General features: G+C 47.0%; 1 protein-coding gene across 1 annotated transcript in view; it reads left to right on the forward strand.

Moving 5' to 3' along the window:
- LOC103209392 (F-actin-monooxygenase MICAL2) overlaps positions 1-16,402 on the forward strand; it is a 110,291-nt gene extending 93,889 nt beyond the window's left edge. The window contains exons 20-24 of the mRNA XM_007955230.2: positions 9,045-9,152; positions 10,204-10,390; positions 12,109-12,197; positions 13,401-13,503; positions 16,362-16,402. Coding sequence (XP_007953421.1) covers positions 9,045-9,152; positions 10,204-10,390; positions 12,109-12,197; positions 13,401-13,503; positions 16,362-16,402 — 528 coding nt within the window. The remainder of the gene's footprint in view (positions 1-9,044; positions 9,153-10,203; positions 10,391-12,108; positions 12,198-13,400; positions 13,504-16,361) is intronic.
- Positions 16,403-19,047: the final 2,645 nt, after the last annotated feature.

The following is a 19,047-nucleotide window of genomic DNA, read 5'->3' on the forward strand; positions in this document are numbered from 1 at the left end:
AAAAGATCACTGAAAATAGCCATGGTTGAGATACCAAGTATCTCTCATTCCAGCTCAACCATTGGCCAGCTGTTTAACCTTAAGTCTCCTGACCTTTCTGAGCCTCTATTCTCTCATCAGTGAGATGAAAAGAGTGGTTCCTGGCTCATGTTTTAGTGAACTCTTGGACTAGAGACAGGCATTTTTACAATCACTGTCACCAAAGTTTCAGGGTTATGTGTTTGCCCAGCTAGGGTGAGAAGGCTTACCCCAGGGGATACTTCCTGCTATGGGAAAAGTTCCTTGGAACACTTGATGGTTGTGAAGAGATACTTGATGAAAGAGGTGGGGACACCTGGGCACATGTTAGGCTGTAGCTTGTGTTCCGGGGCTGGTCACCTGGGCCTGCACCTTGCTCCTGTCTGGCCCCATCCCTCTCCAGCTAGCTAGGCCCTTTGGGTGGAGCAGTGAAGGCTCCCTGGCCCTCTGCTCTTGTTCCCTGCCCACTCTCAGGAAGGCCTGGCTTGGTCCCTTCCCTGTCAGAGTTGAGATCAGAGATGGGGTGAGAAAAGCTAGCATACTTCCTAACTTCCCCAGCTTGGTTTCCAGAAAATGTTAATTTCTCTATAAATCCCAGGCATGGGCAAAGGCAGGAGGCAGGCTGCCCAGGGAGTGTGGAGCCTGCTGGGGCTTGGCAAAGACACTTGCCAGTGAGCATATTGCCCTGTACCATCATGCAGCACACTCTACTAAGACCCACGGGCACTTCTCCACTGGGCTCTTCAAGCAGCTTTAATTGTCACCCATTGAACCAATGAATGAACATTCATTTATTCAACAAGTATTTATTGAATGTTCTAGGCTCTTGGGGTATGCCTCAATGAATATAAGTTAAATCCCTGCCCTGATGGGATTTATATTCCAGTTAAAAAATAAAACCACCAGTTACCATCAAGTCGACTCTGACTCATGGTGACCTATGTGTGTCAGAGTAGAACTGTGCTCTGTAGGGTTTTCAATGGCTGATTTTTCAGTAGATTGCCAGGCCTTTCTTCAGAGGCACTTCTGGGTGGATACAAACCCACCAACCTTTTGGTTAGCAGCTGAGTGCATTGACCATTTGCACTACCCTGAAATTCCTTGAATTCTAATAGGAATAGATAATCAACAAGAAATATGATGAATGAGATAAATATGATAAAACGGTATTTTAGAAGACAATGTTCTTGTGGGAAAAAATAGAGCCATTGTCAGGAATCTGGAGGGAAGGGGTGGGGTGGCAATTTTGGAAGGGGTGGCAGGGTGGGCCTTCCTGAGAAAATGAGAGTCAAGCAGGAACATAGCCACAAATAAGGAGACCAAGGTCTGGGCAGAGACTAGAACCCAGGGTTCCTGACTCCTAATCCATTGTTCTCTTCCTGTACAACAAAGGCCTAGTGCATTTGTGTATTTGAGGCAACCCAGAAGTTGTGTCCACATAAGCCCCACACCCAGGGGCAAGGAGGGCTAATGGGGCAGGTTTGGTGGCAGACCTTGGGTCCTCTGGCCCAACTCTACAGCTTTGTGCCTTGTTTCTCCCAGGTGGTGGTAGAACCGTCACTCCCTGAGAACTGTCACTCCCTGAGAACTGTCACTCCCTGTTTATTCTCATCCCAATCCCCAAGCCAGCCTTGGCCATCAGATGATGGTGTGATTGAGCTATTTCAACAGGCTCCTACTTATCAGTGAAGGCTGATGTGCTTTCTCTAGTGAGGCTGGGAACGAGCAGGGATCTATTAGAAAGGACCACGCTGGGACACTGGGCAAGCCCCTTAGTTCCTGGGCCTTAGTTTCCTCATTTGTAAAAAGGACCTAGGTTGGACTGTGGTCATAGACTCCACCAGGTCTGTCTGTGAGTAACTTGTGGGCAGTTGAGATGAGTTTCTGGTTTCAAATAGTCTTTGAAAGCTTCCCCCACCAGCAGTCACCACCGCCGCCATCATGGATATTCTCTGTCAACTCAACACTGGCTTTTCACAAACACAGTCTGATAGAATGATGGCCTCCTGGGAGGGGAGAGCTGGGGCCCCTTGAAATAGGTGATAACATGGTAACAATTTTATTCAGTCCTTGTAGAGCAGGGAGAGACTCTCCCCTGGAGAAAGCCTGGGGCCTTAGTGCTTCTTCTCAAAAGGTTATGGGCATTTCTGACTATCCAGTGACCCAAATTTACCTAACAGAGGGAACTGAAGGAAGAAAACTACACGTGGAAATGGATGTTCTGTCCTCCACAACCTTCTGACAGGCATTGTGTCTGATCCTGCCCTAGAGCCCTATACCCCACCTCTGAGGATCCAGGGGTAAACACCTCCTCTGGAAACAAACACGGCCAGACTTACCATGAGAAGCATGGATTGCTCTCAGGGATGCAAACTTGAGTCACCGCCTCCAGGTGATGAAGCTGGGACTCTGCCTTTAGTCTACACTTGTCTGCCCTTTAAGGGAAGGTCAGATTTGTCCTTTTGCCTTGTAGTTTAGAGTTGTTGTTGTTAAGTGCCGTCGAGTCGTTTCCGACTCATAGTGACCCCATGCACAGCAGAACGAAACACTGCCCGATCCCGCACCAGCCCCACAATCCCTGCTATACTCGAGCCCATCATCGCAGCCACCGTATCAATCCATCTCGTTGAAGGCCTCCCCCTCTTTCGTCGACCCTCCACCCTACCAAGCATGACATCCTTCTCCAGGGTATGGTCGCTTCTTACAACATGACCAAAATAGGTGAGATGAAGTCTGGCCATTCTTGCTTCCAAGGAGCATTCTGGCTGCACTTCCTCCAGGACAGATCTGTTAGTTCTTTTAGCAGTCCACGGTACTTTCAGCATTCTTCGCCAGCACCACAACTCAAAAGCATCAACTCTTCTTCGGTCTTCCCTATTCATTGTCCAGCTCTCACATGCATACAAGGTGATTGGAAATATCATGGCTTGTGTCAGGCGCACCTTAGTCCTCAAGGAGATATCCTTGCTCCTCAGCACTTGAAACAGTTCCTTCGCAGTTGACTTTCCCAATGCTACACGTCGTCTAATGTCCTGACTGCTGCTTCCGTTGGCATCGATTGTAGAACCAAGCAATGTGAATTCCTTGACAACCTCAATCTTCTCTCCATTGATTGTGATGCTGCTCATTGGTCCAGTTGTGAGGATTTTGGTTTTCTTTATGTTGAGATGTAATCCATACTGCAGACTGTATTCTTCAACCTTCATCAGTAGGTGCCTTAAGTCATCCTCACTTTCAGCAAGCAAAGTTGTATCGTCTGCATATCTCAGGTTGTTAATGATTCTTCCTCCAATCCTGATACCACGTTTTTCTTCATATAGTCCAGCTTCTCGGATTATTTGCTCAGCATATAGATTGACTAAGTGTGGAGAAAGAATACAACCCTGACGCACTCCCTTCTTGATTTTAAACCATGTAGTGTCCCCTTGTTCTGTTCGAACGACAGCCTCCTGGTCAAGTTTAGAGTAGACCTGTTGAATTTTTTGGCCTGATCAGTTACAGAAAGTCTTAGTGCCCTGACGTTTAGGTCCCAGACTCTTCCCAGAGTGGGTCATTCAAGGCTTTGGGATCCTTGCCTTGTCTTATGCCCCTAACCCACCCATTTGACTCATCCATTCCATCAAACCTGTAGTGATACCAACCTTCTATTAACTATTCATTACTTTCTTTCTCCAAGAAGGGAGATGGCTGCTGATTTGGCCTATGGCATGGCTGCTAGCCATTTGCAAGGGTGGTAAGCTCTTGTGAGGACAAGATGACAACTGAGTGTTTGCACAGCTGAGCAATGGAGTAACTGCCTCACTTGGTTTAGTCTTCTTGGATCAGAACAATGTGCATTGCAAATGGAGCTTTCTCTACCCTTGGGGTTGTTTGTTTTAAAACTGGATTTGCAGGGTTTGTGCTAGAGATTTGCATATTATAGGTAAATACTGGGAGAGGCTTGGCTGGAAGATCTGCTTTTGTTCCTTCAAGAGTCTATAGCATAGATCTCAAGACTGCTTCCCCCCGATTGTCCTTCTCTCTGCCCTGGGGATAGAAGTAGACAGCATAGAGTGCTGGTGTGTCTCACAGAAGGAAGACTGAGCAATCTACTTCCATAAAGATTTGCCACCTTGGAAACCCAATAGGGGTCGCTATGAGTCGGAATCAACTCAATGGCAGTGAGTGGTTTTTTTTGTGTGTCTTAGTAAGGCAGAGTACTGTAGGGAGAAAGATACGGGCTTGGAGTCAGATTTAAGTTCAGAATACCAGTTATTCACTGGTACCCTAGGACAAGTTAACGGACCTCTCAGAGCCTTAGTTTTCTAACCCATAAAATGGAGAGGACAACAACAAAATATGAAAAATGCCTGAAATATCCAGTAAATGTTCTCCTGCCCCAGTGACGGAGAATTCCAGAAGAAAGCTCACTTACCTAAAGTGCATGTTGATTCCTCCCTTTCTAAACGTAAAGAAGTTACCTTCATTTATTCATTCTAGCCACTTAAGAATAGTGCAACCTCAGAGGGCCACAGGTGGCCCAGCTCTGTGAAACAGTACAGCCTGGACACCTGGTCTTCTGGCTGAGTTTCAGGCCCATGGAGGAAGTTACCATTGTTTGGACACAAACAGGCCCAGTAGCCTACCTCCTCCTCCATTCTCAGCATTTGCTGTGTCAGGAATGTAGAGTGGAGTACAACAGGGTCACTCACATCATGGAACACAAGCTATAGGAGAGATGGGCCAGCTCAGTATAGTGTCAGAAATGCTCCAACACACAGACAGGGACCTTTGAAGTCTGTTGAGCTGGGAGTGACAGGATTGACTTGGGGTAACTTTCCTTGTGGATGTCCAGTTATCTTCTGCAGCCTCTGGCATCACTGCTTGTGACAAGAGTGATGTCACTATGTTTAAATGTAGGTGATCATATTTCTATTAACTAATTTTTATTGTATCCAGAAGTATCAGGCCATATGGATGAGAGATTTTAAAAGATAAAATAAAACCTGGTCCTTTGATTTGGCAATTCCTCAAAAGGTTAAACACAGAGTTATCATGTGACCCCACAATTCCACTCCTAGTTATGTACCCAAATAGTTGAGATCAGGAGCTCAGATACTTGCACACTAGTGTTCATTACAGCATTACTCACAATAGCCTAAAGGTAACAGCCCGACTCCCCATCAACAGATGAATGGCTGATGAATATGTGGTTTATCCATTTATTGTTGTTAGGTGCCATCGAGTCATCTCTGACTCATAGCCACCCTATGTAACAGAACAAAACACTGCCCAGTCCTGTACAAGGCTCACAATACTTGCTATACCTGAGCCCATCAATGCAGCCACGGTGTCAACCTATCTCGTTGAGGGCCTTCCCTTCTTTCATTGCCCCTCCACTTTACTAAGCATGATGTCCTTCTCCAGGGAATGATCCCTTCTGACAACATGACCGAAGTATTCATCTATAAGGAGAAATGAAACTCTGATATGCTGCTCATGGATGAACCTTGAAAACACTATGCTGAGTGAAATAAGTCAGACACAAAAGAACAAATACTGTGTAATTCCACTGATAATGAGATACCCAGAATAGGCAAATGCATAGACATAAAGTAGATGAGTGCTTTAGGAGATGATGCTGGTGAGAACAGGAATGGGAGTTATTGTTAATGGATATAGAGTTTCTATTTAGGTTGATGAAACAGTTTGGAAATAGATAATGGTGATGTTTGCACACATTGTGAATATAATTAATGCTACTGAGTCATACAGTTACCATGGTTAAAATGGCAAATTTTATGTTATATATATATTTATCACAATAAAAAAAGAAAGAAAGAAAGAAAAAGAAACCTGGTCATTCATTGCAGAGTTTGAGGTCTACAGAGCTCACAGAAGTCCAGCTGCTCATGCCAATGAGGTGGTCCTGCTGTCAGGAATCCCCAGGACAACTTTGGCCTTCATACTGGTCTTTGCAGTGGGCTTCAAAGACCCCTGTCATCCCTTGAGACAAGTTCTCCATTGCCTAGTTTCCTTGTGATCTCTCAGAAAAATCCCTGTCTACCTCCTGGTATTGTCCAGTGGTGATTCCGGGATGGTTTCCGTTAGACTGGAAAGGACATGTGGGAGATTTTCTTAATGGTACATTAATTTCATTTCTTGGAATAAAGTCACTGTCTCAGGACCAGTCGTAATGGGAGATAGGAGCTCTTTGGCCCATAATGAAAGAGAGGACCAAGAGTCTTCACCCTGGCTCTCCTGGCCAGATGACCTGGACGGTGTCCTGTGCTGGTAGAAAAGGCAGTAACTGCACAGACATGTTTTGGCAACACTGTCAGCAACCTCACAGCCCTCTGCCTGTTTTAAGAATTGCTGTCTAAGTCAGGACTGCTCAGAAGCTTGGTGGCACAAAGTGCTTATTAGCTAAGTGGTTAATAAGGTCTCATTAGGGACATGTATTTACAGCCCCAGAGAGTACAGTCTCAACCTCTGCTCACTCAGGGGAGGCAGTAATTGTGCCGTGGATATCATGGCCCCACCGTGCCTTTCTGGGAGAGCTCCGTGGAGACAGTTCACACCCTGGCCCAATGGAAACAGCCATCTGAGGAGCGGGATGGGCAGGAAGAAGCCAGCTGGCAGTACCAAGGGTAAACCTGGGCTCATCTTCCTTCTCTCTTTTTTTTTTATTTTCAAGTAAACCCAGGAAAGACTATATTCTCATGGCCATGTCTGAGGAGTTAGTGTTGGAGGCCTCACTAGAGGATGAAACATTAAGCAAACAATGGCACATTGTCCAGAGCCAATGTACCTGAACATTTCTTGGAGACAGAAGCCAAGTTTCTTGAAATTTGTGGTGGTGGTGTTGTTGTCAAGTCAGTTTCAACTGATAGTGATCCTGAAAATTGCAAAGCCTGTGCTTGGAGGCAGAATCCTAATCTGTCCCAGGCTGGGCCAGTTTGGGGGCAGGAGTGGAAGGGAGTGCCTGGTCTGGCTTCTCAGGATAGTGGCAGGCTTTGGGAAGTCTGATGAGGTGTGGGCAGACCCTTGCCAGCAGCCTCCATTTCCTATGATTCTCTAGAGCCCCACACATGGTCTGGAGCAGCTGACCCTAAGTTGTTTTTCATGTTGAGGTTTCCTTGGGGATACACAGAGTGATGCCTTCTGAGTCTTGTCATTCTCACCAGCCCCCTTGGCATCCCTTTTCCTGCTCATCCCTCTTTAGTGCCTGAGCTTTGCAGGAATCTGACGAGTTGGCCTAGGGTATTCAGGAGGGAGCTCTGGCAGGCCTGCTGCTTGCCATTCACCTTGCTGATCCCTGACCTTGCTGCTGTCCATTTGAGGCTTGCTGTGATCAGCTTACATGTGACCTCCCCAGAACAGTGTTGAGTTTAGATTGAGGGTGTCATTTTGTCCACATACAGGTTGCTGTTATTTGTTTTCATGATCACTATCAACCTTTGCCCAGAGGCCCTTTAGCCTCAATTACTGCTTTCTCTGGCCACATCTCCCAGAGGCTGGATTTGGAGGGTGGGAAGAAGGAGCAGGGGGATTGTTTACAGAATCTCATACCATACAGGTCTGGTTCCCCAAGGGCAGACTACAGTATTGTCTAGGTGGCCTTTCAGAGCTGGTAGAGGAAACGGGAGAAAGCTGGAATTTGCTCTGCGGAGTATAGATGGGATTGGACTATGTGCCATTTGGGTTTCACCTTGAGGATCCAGGCATTTGAAGGTGGGCATCACCATGCCTTTGGTAGCACAAGCTGCTAGCACCCACCACCCATTAGGCAGCATTCCCTAGGCCCATGTAGGAGAGCTGCCTCCTTCACCATGAGCCAGCCTGACCCTGCACCAGCCCTGGGCACCTTTGTGGAGCACCCTCCTCCTCCCTTTGCTTGCCCAGTGTGGACCAGCCACTCGCTCCCATTCCAGGCACTGCTCTTATTTGTAAGGTGGTCTGTGGGCCTGGACTGGAGGTGGACCCAGACGTCACTCCATAGGGACACAGAAGCTGCAGAGCAGGTGGGGCATGCTGAATTCAGGAGAGAAGGGGAAGGGAGAGTCACCTTCATCTTGACCCAGCCCCAGCCAAATGCCAGGCATGTGCACACAAGTTACCTCACCCTGGCCTTACCACAGATCTGTGAGGAACCCAAGCTCAGTAGTTAGAGACTTTGGGCCAGGTCACAGAGCTAGGACGTGATCAAGCTGCGTCTTATGCTTCCCCACACTGCTCATTAAGCAGCATGCCACTCTCTAAGGAGGATGGGTCACTGAAGAAACCAGTTACCATTGAGTGGATTCCAACCCATGGCAACCCTATGCGTGTCAGAGTAGAACTGTGCTTCATAGGGTTTTCAACGGCTCATTTTTCAGAAATAACTCGCCAGGCCTTTCTCCAAGACACCTTTGGGAAGACTTGAACCTCCACCCTTTTAGTTAGCAACCAATCTCATTGATCGTTGCATCACCCAGAGACTCCCTGTGCAGGAGGGCAGCAGCTAATTATCTTCCTGTCCCTGAGCTCGTGGGTCCTCCCTGCTTTCTCTCCTTCGCTTGACTTCTCTGCCTCTCAGGTTTTTGGAGGACTGTGGTTACACAGTGTGCAGTACAGGCCTTTATGGTAGGTATTAGCCTTAGCAGCACATACCAGCCCAGGCCTGGATGAGAGAGGCAGTGTGCAGACACCCTGGCTGGGGTTCACAAGACCTATGTATAGTCCTGAATCTTACATTTCTTTGCTAAGTGATCCTGGGTAGATCCCTTCCTCTCTCTGGGATTTATTTACCCCACCTGTAAAATGAGTGCCTCAGTGGGAGTTTGGCAAGTTACTTGGTTCACCCAGGCCACAGGATTCCATTCCTTCTTCTCCATCTCACTTATGCCCATCACCTGCCCCTGGCTTCTGCAGCCTCTGCGAGGGCTTTGGGTGCTGTTTGCATGTGGTGTGGAGCCCTCTCTCACACCCACCCTGTCTGTGTTTTCCTTCTCAGTGCTAATGGCTTCTACCTTTGTGTCTGTCTCTCTGCCTCCGCCCTTGGTTAGCTGACAGTAGGGAAGGTGTCCAGTGGAATAGGGGCTGCAGCTGAAGTCCTGGTCAATCTGTACATGAATGATCACAGACCTAAGACCCAGGCCGCCTCTCCAGACCTGGTAAGGACATGCACTCATGCACTCTTCAACCTCACCCACAGATACTGCCTCTGGCCACCCAGAGAGGGTATGCAGGCATGTGGAGAGGATGCCCACCCTCAGAGGCTCCCCCTCTCTCTCTTAAGACAGGGCAGAGGAGCCCAAGGATGGGCTGGAGGAGAGCGGAGATTAGAGGGAGGCTGAGTTTCCTTAAGACAAACTTCATTCAGGTCCCTTGGTGTTAGATCCATATGGGCCCATTGCACTGGGCAGAGTGTCTTTTCTGAAGCCCAGGGCTCTGGAGAAAGGCTTAGCACAAAGGCCTAGGTGAAGCTGTCTACATCATCAGACATTCTTTGTCTTCATGACTGAGAATTAAATAACAGAAAAATAATCTCTTTTCTTTGAATTCTCCTCTTCTCCAACCTAGGCCACACTTACTGCCATCACCAGAGAATTGGATTACAATTTTCTTTGGTCACCTTCCCTATAATTAGCCATGTGAACCCCTGCCCCAGCCTCACCCTCCCACTTCCATTTGGGAGTCTGACTGGCAGACTGACAATACCGGTGGACTTTAGGATACCTCTTCTGTTTTTGCAGTTCTCCTGAATACTTTTGACACCACTAGCTTCCCTTGCCCAGCCTGTCACTTCAGGGGTGCCAGCATGTGTAAGACATTCTCAGCAGGGCCAGTTTCAGAGACTTCACTCTGCTGGGACCAGTTCCTGGAGAGATTGTCCCTGGGCAGATGTGTTTGGAAATGACTCTTTAGTTAGACTAGATGTCACTTCCCATGCAAAACCAGAGCAGCTGGCCTGTGGGGAGAGCCCTCGCTGGTCCGCCTTGCTGCCAGACTGTCTGTCTGGGAGTCCAGATAACAGCAGCCTCTGCAGGGATGCATGCATATTGGCAGCATATCCTCCAGCCCTCAATCCCTGCTGCAGCAAACAGCAAAATGGTCCACAAGGTCCACATGGTTCAGCTTGGAATTTCTAAAAGCCTAGGCCAAGAATTTGGAGAAGGGAGTATAAGCCCTAACATACTGCTCTTCTCTCCCTCTACCCATCAGGATTGTATACGAAAGGTGTGCCCCCTGACCCTGGGCGGCAGCGACACCTGCTACTTCTGTAAGAAGCGTGTGTATGTGATGGAGCGCCTGAGTGCAGAAGGCCACTTCTTCCACCGCGAGTGCTTCCGCTGCAGCGTCTGTGCCACCACCTTGCGTCTGGCCGCCTATGCCTTCGACTGTGATGAAGGTAATCCCAGGGGCCAGAGTAGCACTCGCTGCTGATCTCGGCCTTGGCCTCTGACACGGCCTTGGCCTGGATTCTTGTTTCTCCTTAGGCCCCGGAATGACCAGCCCTTCCCAGGGAGTATGATGTTGTCGGGAGCTGCTGAGGGAAATTGGGAGCGCCTCCTAGGGAGAGGGGCTGCCTGTGCAGGCAGGCTCCTGAGGGGAAGGGAAGCTGTCAGTGCCTGTGGCAGACCAGGCACTGGTGAGCACCTACTATGTGCTGAGCGCTTTATATGTACATTTTCTTATGTAGCCTTACCACTTCTCATTGCCCCCTGGGTGGCTGAGAAAACCACACCTGATAACCTATGGAATGGGCTCAGTGCCTCAGGAGGCATGTAAAAACAATGTAATAAATGGTGGTATGTTATTATTATTATTTACAAAATAAAATTAAAAAAAACAAACTCACTGCCGTCGAGTCAGATCCCCGACTCATAGGGACCCTTCCTTAGGTTTCTGAGGCAGTATCACTATGGAAATAGATTGCCCAACCTTCCTTGTGAGGAATGGCTGATGGGTTTGAATTGCCAGCCTTCTGGTTAGCAGTCAAATGCCTTAGGCACTATGCCATCAGAGCTCCCATTTACAAAATATATGTTGTTGTTGTTGTTGTTGTTTGCCATCGAGTCAGCCCCGACTCATAGCGACCCCTCCTTGGGTTTCCGAGGCAGTATCACTAAGGAAGTAGGATTGCCCAACCTTCCTTCCGAGGAGTGGCTGGTGGGTTTGAACTGCCAGCCTTCTGGTTAGCAGTCAAGTGCCTTAGGCACTATGCTACCAGGGCTCCTTACAAAATATATACTATAACCATAATAGTAGCTTCCCTCTGATATGTGGCTTATTAGAGGTCATTGATGAAGGAAGTGTCCCATTGAAATGAATGATGGTTTTCTAAGTTTCATTTTAATACATAACGAGAAGTAGTGCAGCCTAATGGTGACAATCACATACTCTCAAACTAAACTGCCTGGGTTCAAATCTGTAGCTATTGACCACATAGCTTTGGGTATGTTACTTAACCTCTTAGTCCCTAAGTTTCCTCATCTGTAAAATGAGGCTTATAGTAGTACTTAGCTTGTAAGGTGGTTGGGCGGATTGATGAGTCAATTCACGCGAAGTGTTTAGAATAGCGTCTGGTGTGTAGTAGGTCCTTGTAAGTTGTTGCCATTGACATCATTATTACCATCGTGATAGTTGATACTGTAACCATGAGCAAGGGAGGCTTTTCTGGAGGTACCCAGTGGTGCTGGAAAGTAGCCAGGTACCCAGTGTGTGTCCCCCTGGGCCTTTCCTCCCTATCACTACTACCATCTGTTCTCAGCCTTCCCCAGCCCCAGGGATCCCAGAAAGGGAAGGTGTTGCTTCTCAGGGCTATTCATTTGGCTTCCTGGCACCGTTCCTCTGAAGAAGCGGGTCCTCGATTTGGTCTGGGGATTATCTGAGGATGTCAGCCCCATCCTCAGGAACCCCCTTATCCTGCTGCCTCATCTCGGTACCGCTTCTTTAAGGCAGGTGACAGAAACCACTTCCCAAGTTTAAAACTGTCCTGAGCTTTAAAATTTCCCATCCTTGGCCTTTTCTGATCCAGACTATGGTTGTCACTTGGGTTTTGTCTGCTGTGCCTCTGGTTTACAGGAGAGAAACCTTTCACATGTGTTTGTCTTTCTCTTTTTACAGACAAATTTTACTGCAAACCTCATTTCATTCTCTGTAAAACCAATAATAAACAACGAAAGAGACGGGCAGAATTGAAGCAACAAAGAGAGGTATGTTTTGTCTCCAAAGTGCTGGTGGATCAGGAAAGAGACTAAGTTTCTCAAGGGTCCCTCAAGAATTTAGGCCTTTTTTTTGGCCTTGGAGGGACTAAGACTTTGATAAAGAGAGCCCCTACTTCCTAGTGTGGATGGTCCCTTTACCTTCGTCTGTTCAGCTGACCTCTGGTGTTTGTCCCATTCCAGAGCCAGTTCCCAGGTGAGTGGTTGTGCAAGTTTCTCATGAGAAGCTGGGGAGAACCTTCCCATGCACCAGGGACAGAGTGATATCCTCGGCCACATGAAAGGCCTGTGGCACCTCTGTGGCTAGGACCTGCCTGACCACAGGGATGCCTGTTATGGCGCGCTATTGCTTTCCCCGGAGTTTTGGGTGTCAGTAAAATGACCATCTCACTGAATTTGTTGATGACTTGTGATAGCACCCCCTCTAGCACTTCTTAGCAAATGTTCTTTCTGCTACTTGATTGATCATCCACTGCCTGCTGAAATTTAAAACGTTTTTTTGATTATTCTGTAATATAGGCTCAATGTAGAAAAATGGGAAAACAGATGAAAATATATAAAGAAGGGAAGTTAAATCACCCATAATCACTCTGTCCTGGGAAATCCATAATTAATATTTCACAACACTTCCTCCCAGACTTTTTCCTGTGTGAATATATTTCAACCTAGTTTGAATCCTCCTATATCCACAGTCTTATATGCTTTTTATTTTAACTAACGGTTTATCAAGAGGAGCTTCCAAGGACTTAAAAAATTGTACTGGAGCATACTTTTTAATGCCTCTAAAAGATTCATTTTAAGAATGGTTGATAATTTATTTAACTATTCCTCTATTGTTAGACATTTATGTTAAACATTTTAAGTGTTTCCTCACCATCTTTATATTCATGGCTTTACCTATCTTTCAAATCATTTACTTAGGATATTTCATAAGGGGTGGGATTACTGTGTCAAAGGGCATGCATAGTTTGAAGGCCCATGAACCCTCTGCTCAGTTTGCTACCCATAAAGGTTGTGCCTTTATTCAGCTCCTCCTTCAACAGCGAATGGGTCACTGAGACTAGCTGGGGAGCTGGCTGCGAGATGTGGGGTCTACCAAGTTCAATTTTTATTGTCCGTCTTAAGACAGCTTTTTTTGAGGAGTTCTCCGTGACAATCATGGACTAAGTGCCGTCATTTTGGTCTCATTCTCAGGAGGAGGAGATGTGGAAAGAACAGGAAGCCCCTCTTCGAGAAACTGCCACCGAAAGTTCTTGTGCAGCTGTAGCCATTGGCACCCCCGAAGGCAGCCCCCCAGGTATCACCACTTCCTTCTTTAGGAGTGTGCTAAGCCATCCTCTCAGGGTGCCCAGGGACCTGCTTGACATTCCCTCAAGGCTCTTTAACTGGATGCGGGGGCTCCTGCACCACGCCGGCATCCATATCAGGGACAATGCTTACAACTACTGCTACACGTACGAGCTCCTCAGCCTCGGGCTGCCACTCCTCTGGGCGTTCTCCGAGGTCCTGGCCACCATGTTCCAGGAGGCCGAGGCTTCCCTTGAGAGCATCCGCCACTGCCTGCTCAGGTGCTTCCCAGTCAAACTCCACTGAAGCGCCGGGCCTGCCCCAGATGCCTTAACATTTCCAGGGGGGAGGTGGCTATGTGTGGGTAGTTTTTTAAGGCTCTGGCCTGGAAACCTACCATTTTGTAGCCAGTTAGCGCAGAGCCAAAGATATTCACGTTGTCACCTCTGCCTGTCCTTGTCAGGGTGAGCATCTGCTCACAGGGCTAGGACCAGGGCCAACATGAAGGATGTTTTTTTAATATATATATATATAACTTTGTACTTTTTTATACCAAAACGAGCCATATTTCGGGTTTACATTTCAATTTTTAACTTTTATAAGCCATGAAAAAGCATTTTTTTTTCCTATGAGTATCAATTTTTCTAAACACGGGTTTGAAATTTACAGCTGGTAGTACATACCTTTTCAATGTGGCCATGAATTGTAATACTTACTGTGTGCAGTTAATGCTGTGGGGTTTTATATGTTGTTGTTATTTGCCGTGGAGTCAGACCCAACTCATAGCGACCCCTCCTTGGGTTTCTGAGGGGTTATCACTATGGAAGTAGATTGCCCAACCTTCCTTCTGAGGAGTGGCTGGTGGATTTGAACCGCCAGCCTTCTGGTTAGCAGCCTTAGGCACTATGCTACCAGAGCTCCTGGGGTTTTATATATTAAAAAAAAAAAAAAGTGAATGTACTGTCTCTGACAAGTGCCTTTATACGTATGTACCTGGTGTCACTTGTCAACAGGGAGCAAATTTTGCAACAAGAAAGCCTAATTATGTTAGAAGAAGAGAGTAGAAGGGCAGAATAGAATTAAACCCACGACAGAACATGCTGTCATCTGTCCTCCCAGAAGGAGGAGTAGTTTGCTCCCTTATCTTGATGTGAAATAGAAGCTTAAAGGGTTCTTTTTTTAATACCAAATCACAGCCAAATGACATAGAGCCACAGAGTTTGAACCAGAATGCTAAACATACATTTTTCCTTCCCACTAAGAGCATTGCAGTGAAAGCTCATGGGCACTTGATCACCAGGACCCCCATCATACTTCAGCAATGCTGACCAGGCGCTCTGTCACCTGGTGGCATGTTAGCCCCTGGGGCTCCCTGCCAGGTCCCCAGCCCTGGCTGCAGGCTGAGCCAAGGCCACTCAGGGTCCATAGTGGTCAGGCTGAGCAGGAGGCTCTGCCTTTTCCCAGCACGTCCTCTGTGACTAGGGATATTTGTTAGCACTTCAGGGTATTACTAGGAAATGTGGCCTGCCCAGTTAGCATTGCTACAAACATCTTGGCTGCTGAGCTTCTTGGCTGCCATGAATATTTGTTCAAAACAGTCCGAAACCATTTTCACCCTGCCCTACAACAGGCATATGTCTGACCTCCAGGGGGCAGCTTCACTGTGTTTTAACCTACAGGGGAGGCTGGGATTTAAAGCTGTTAACTGATTCAAAGGAAGTATGCCATATTAAGGGCAAAAATGGGTGTTGGGCCTACCAGCATTCTTCCCTCTGAGTATGTAGGAAAGTTCCCAGCTCTCCATTCCACTCTGCCTGGGTAAGCTCAGCTGCAGAGTCTGGCTGAATCATCCAGAGGTTGATAAGACAGACCTCTAGGGCCCTCAGCGTATCCAGAGTTGCTGGGCCCAATGTAGCTGCATGCAATTGTTGACGCTAGAGGTTTTCTTTGGCTTCAGTGAGAACGGAGCCTGGTGTGTGTTTGGAGCCACTGCTCTTGAGACCTTTCAGAGGGTGAGTTTCTGTAGGGTGGGGAAAAGGAGGGGGCATTTCTTCACTTTGCTGAAGTCCTTGAGAAAAACCTGGGGCTGGCTGTGGCCAAGTTGGTGCCAACTGGTGCCTGTGGCCTCATTGGAACTGCTCTTGGTCTGAGATTCGCATTGTGTTTTTGCCCAGTCTTTCTGGGATTCCCATGTTCAGTGTGGAGGGAGATCCCTGGCCTTGTTTTATGTTTGATTATAGAATGTAAATTGTTGAGGTCATGATGGTTACACACGGACTGCTCATCATGATTATTGTTACTATCTTAGCTCATGACAGGCTAAGATGATTTGTGGAATGTTCTATGAAGTCAGAGTTAGAATCTCTCAGAATTGCATTTATGTCCAAAAAGAGACTGGTTTACATTATTATTGTGAGAAGGGTACTCCTGTCAGAAGCCTGATATGTTTATATGCTCCAAGATCTCGAACCTTCCTGGTGGGTAGTACCAAAACACAAGGGTGGGTCCCAGTGGGCGAACCTCTCTGTGCCTCCATAACATATTCAAGAATGAATATGGGACACTGGGGTGAATGGGGCAGAGAGGCTGTCAGGTACAGGGGGTTCTGAAGGTGCTCACAGCTCTGAGTGGAGCTGAGTGGAAGCTACATGTGTCCACTGTTGAAAATAAGTAGCTGTCACTACCAGAAAGGTTCGTCTCTCCTAAGCAATCAGTGACTTGTTTGGGAACATTTCCCTTTTCTTAATGGTTACTTTCTTTTCAACTCCTGTGCCTTCTCATGTTGTCAACTATTTCTCTTTTTTCTCCCAGCCTAAGTTCTCTCTTCTGTCTTTCTCTCTCTTTCCAACTTTACGCTGTGGCCATCAGTTCATTTCAGCCTTCCAGTTCTACACCCACTTTTTGGCTGACACACTTCTGCTCCGAGGTGACTGGTTTTCTTGCCAATTTTCACAAAGTGTTATTAACCCCTGGCCCGCTTTCCGCACCCGCCGCCGGTGGTACTGTTGTGCTAACTGTGAGTGTCTTGCATACTAATGGACTCATTTGGTGGCATGGTCATTTAACAACATGGGTGGTGTTCTGCTTGAAAGCTGTTTCTGATTCCATCTCCCTCTGGGCCAGTATTCCCCAACTACACCCCCAAGTGCATGGCCGCCCCTTCTCTGTTGTTCCGGGCTGCCTGCATGCTTCCCCGTCGCATTTTGAAGCCACTTGCCTTCTTGGGGGGGTTAACTCTGCCTGACTGTGAGACAGTTCCAAAGAGAGAATTCTGTCACTTTTAAAGGTACACTTCAGTCTAGAGACATCCGAAAAGGTACACTCATACCAGCATCTTCTTAAATCTAATGTAAAGATTACTTATCAAACTTCCCTTCTTTTGGAAGGGATTTAGGAAAAAGGAGAAAGAAAAAAAAAAGTATTACAAGGCTTTATCCCAAGCTGGACCCGTGCTCTGTATTTTGAACACATACAATTATTGTAGCAAATCCTTTCTCTGCTGCAGACTATACTATAGATCCAAGGGTTTTGCTATGGTTCCCTTCATCATCCTTGCTTCCTAAAGCTCCATATGATGGAGAAGCTTCAATTGGAGCAGTCATCCTCACAGGCAAGGCATGTCTTTGAGAACTGAGACAGTTCAGCCCCAGGCCTGGAGTGACCAATTTAAATGCCCCAGTAGCTCTGCTCAAAACACTTTTTCCTGCTGACTCCTTTACCTGGAGCAGCGGAACCCCCAAAGTGCTGTTAAAGAGAAACAACACCCCAAGTACAATGGAGCTGTCAGAGGCCAGGCCTTGTGGACACAGGCTGCAGTTGGTATCTGCCCTGCATGTAGCCCAAGCTATGCTGGCCTCTTGGCCTGGCTGCACAGCCCTGCATGCTTCATCCCTTGCTGCGTTTGTGTAGCTCCTGGCCAGTTAGAAGTCATTGTTCTTGTCTTATCTTCTCTTGCAGAATCTCCTTCCCTTTATAGAATGTCAACCAAAGAGTGTCCTCCTTCCCTCTCAGCCTCTTCTTTAACTAGCCTCCCCCATCTCATTGCAACGCATGTGTGTGACCTTTGGTTATCATTTACAGTGCCACATGGAACCCTGTATTTTGCACACAGCAAACAATGTGTAGCTTTATTTATGGTATTTGATGCTGTAAATGAAAATAAATATGTTCTTTATAAAGCTCATTGTTTCCTTTCTTCTTTGCCATGGAAGCTTCTAAAACCTCAAATACAGGCATTGGTTTAGGGGATCCGTCTTCCCTAAACTGCTGGCAGGACTTGCACTTATGGTGACACGGGGCTCTCTGGGGCTATGCTTGGGCACTTTGGAAAAAAATATTACCCAGGCGTAATATTTGGAAAATATCACCAATGTTCCTGGGCCTGGCTTTGGGTTCTCTCTCTTGAAAACGCATTGTACTTTTCTGTTCTAGATGCTGGTCATAGCTGGGTGAGGATCAGTGTCACTTCAGCTTTAGGAACTTATGCATCCCAAGCCATGGACCTATAGGAGAGCTTTACTTATGAACCTTACCCTGAGGTTCTTAGGTAGCAGAGGTTGCTCTTGGAAATTTTATGCTGCACCATCTGAGTGATGGGTGAAAGGTAAAGGAAAGAGACTGTACATTTATTTCAGGTTATCCATGAACCTGGCACGTGTGCTCTTCCAGATGGAGAGCCGTTTGAGATCCTAAGAGACCCTGCCTGAAAGTTTTAGGTCATTCAGTGTCTTATGCTGTGAGGCCTGCCTACAGGGCCACTCCGACTACAGCACCTGGAAGACTCTGGCCCAACTCCAGGATGTGTTTAAGGAAAGGATTTGGGGTCTCACTTGATTAGCCTGGGATGGGACAAAGAATCGACTTTTTCCTGCACTGGTCCTCAACCTCCCTACAGCAAAATGCCTGCCATTGTAAGACTGCACATAGCTGGGCTTCTGACACTAGTATGACAAGTCACCTGTGAATTTCATCAGAGGGTTGGACTTCCAAAGAGGCATTTCTGGGGCCCTAAGCCCATCTGCTGGCACCTAGATCTACCTTCAGAACTGCCTCAGGTCATGACGAAGGGCTATATGCTTTCCCAAGTGTACATGTCCCTTCGCAACAAGAATGAGTATTAGGGATTAGAAGTCAAAAGTGAATTATTCAGTCATTTATTCAGCAGACTCCCTCCTCCTCCTTGTATCTTGAAGAGTGCCTATCTCATTGTTGCTGTGCTACACCTAATTTGGGTTTTTTGTCCATTTATGCATGCATTCATTTCTTCATTCAACTAGTATTGACTGAATGTCTACTCTGAGCTGGGTCTATAGCAGGAAACAAAACAGACAAGTACCCCACCTCATGGAGCTTACATTTTGGTTTTGATTTTTTATTTGAAATTGGATTAAAGCAACGTTTTCCAAGGTATGCCAATGGAAATATGCCTCAAGAGGTGCTTCCTGAATAACAACATGAATAAAGGGTTCCATAGTCACAACATTTGAGAAATGTTATGTACTAATCTTGCCAGTGCCTCTCAAACCTTGGAGTAGATAAACAAGATCCATTAGTG

This window comes from Orycteropus afer, unplaced genomic scaffold (assembly GCF_000298275.1).
Source record: "Orycteropus afer afer isolate SDZICR_OR568_19922 unplaced genomic scaffold, OryAfe1.0 scaffold00014, whole genome shotgun sequence".
NCBI lineage: Eukaryota > Metazoa > Chordata > Mammalia > Tubulidentata > Orycteropodidae > Orycteropus > Orycteropus afer.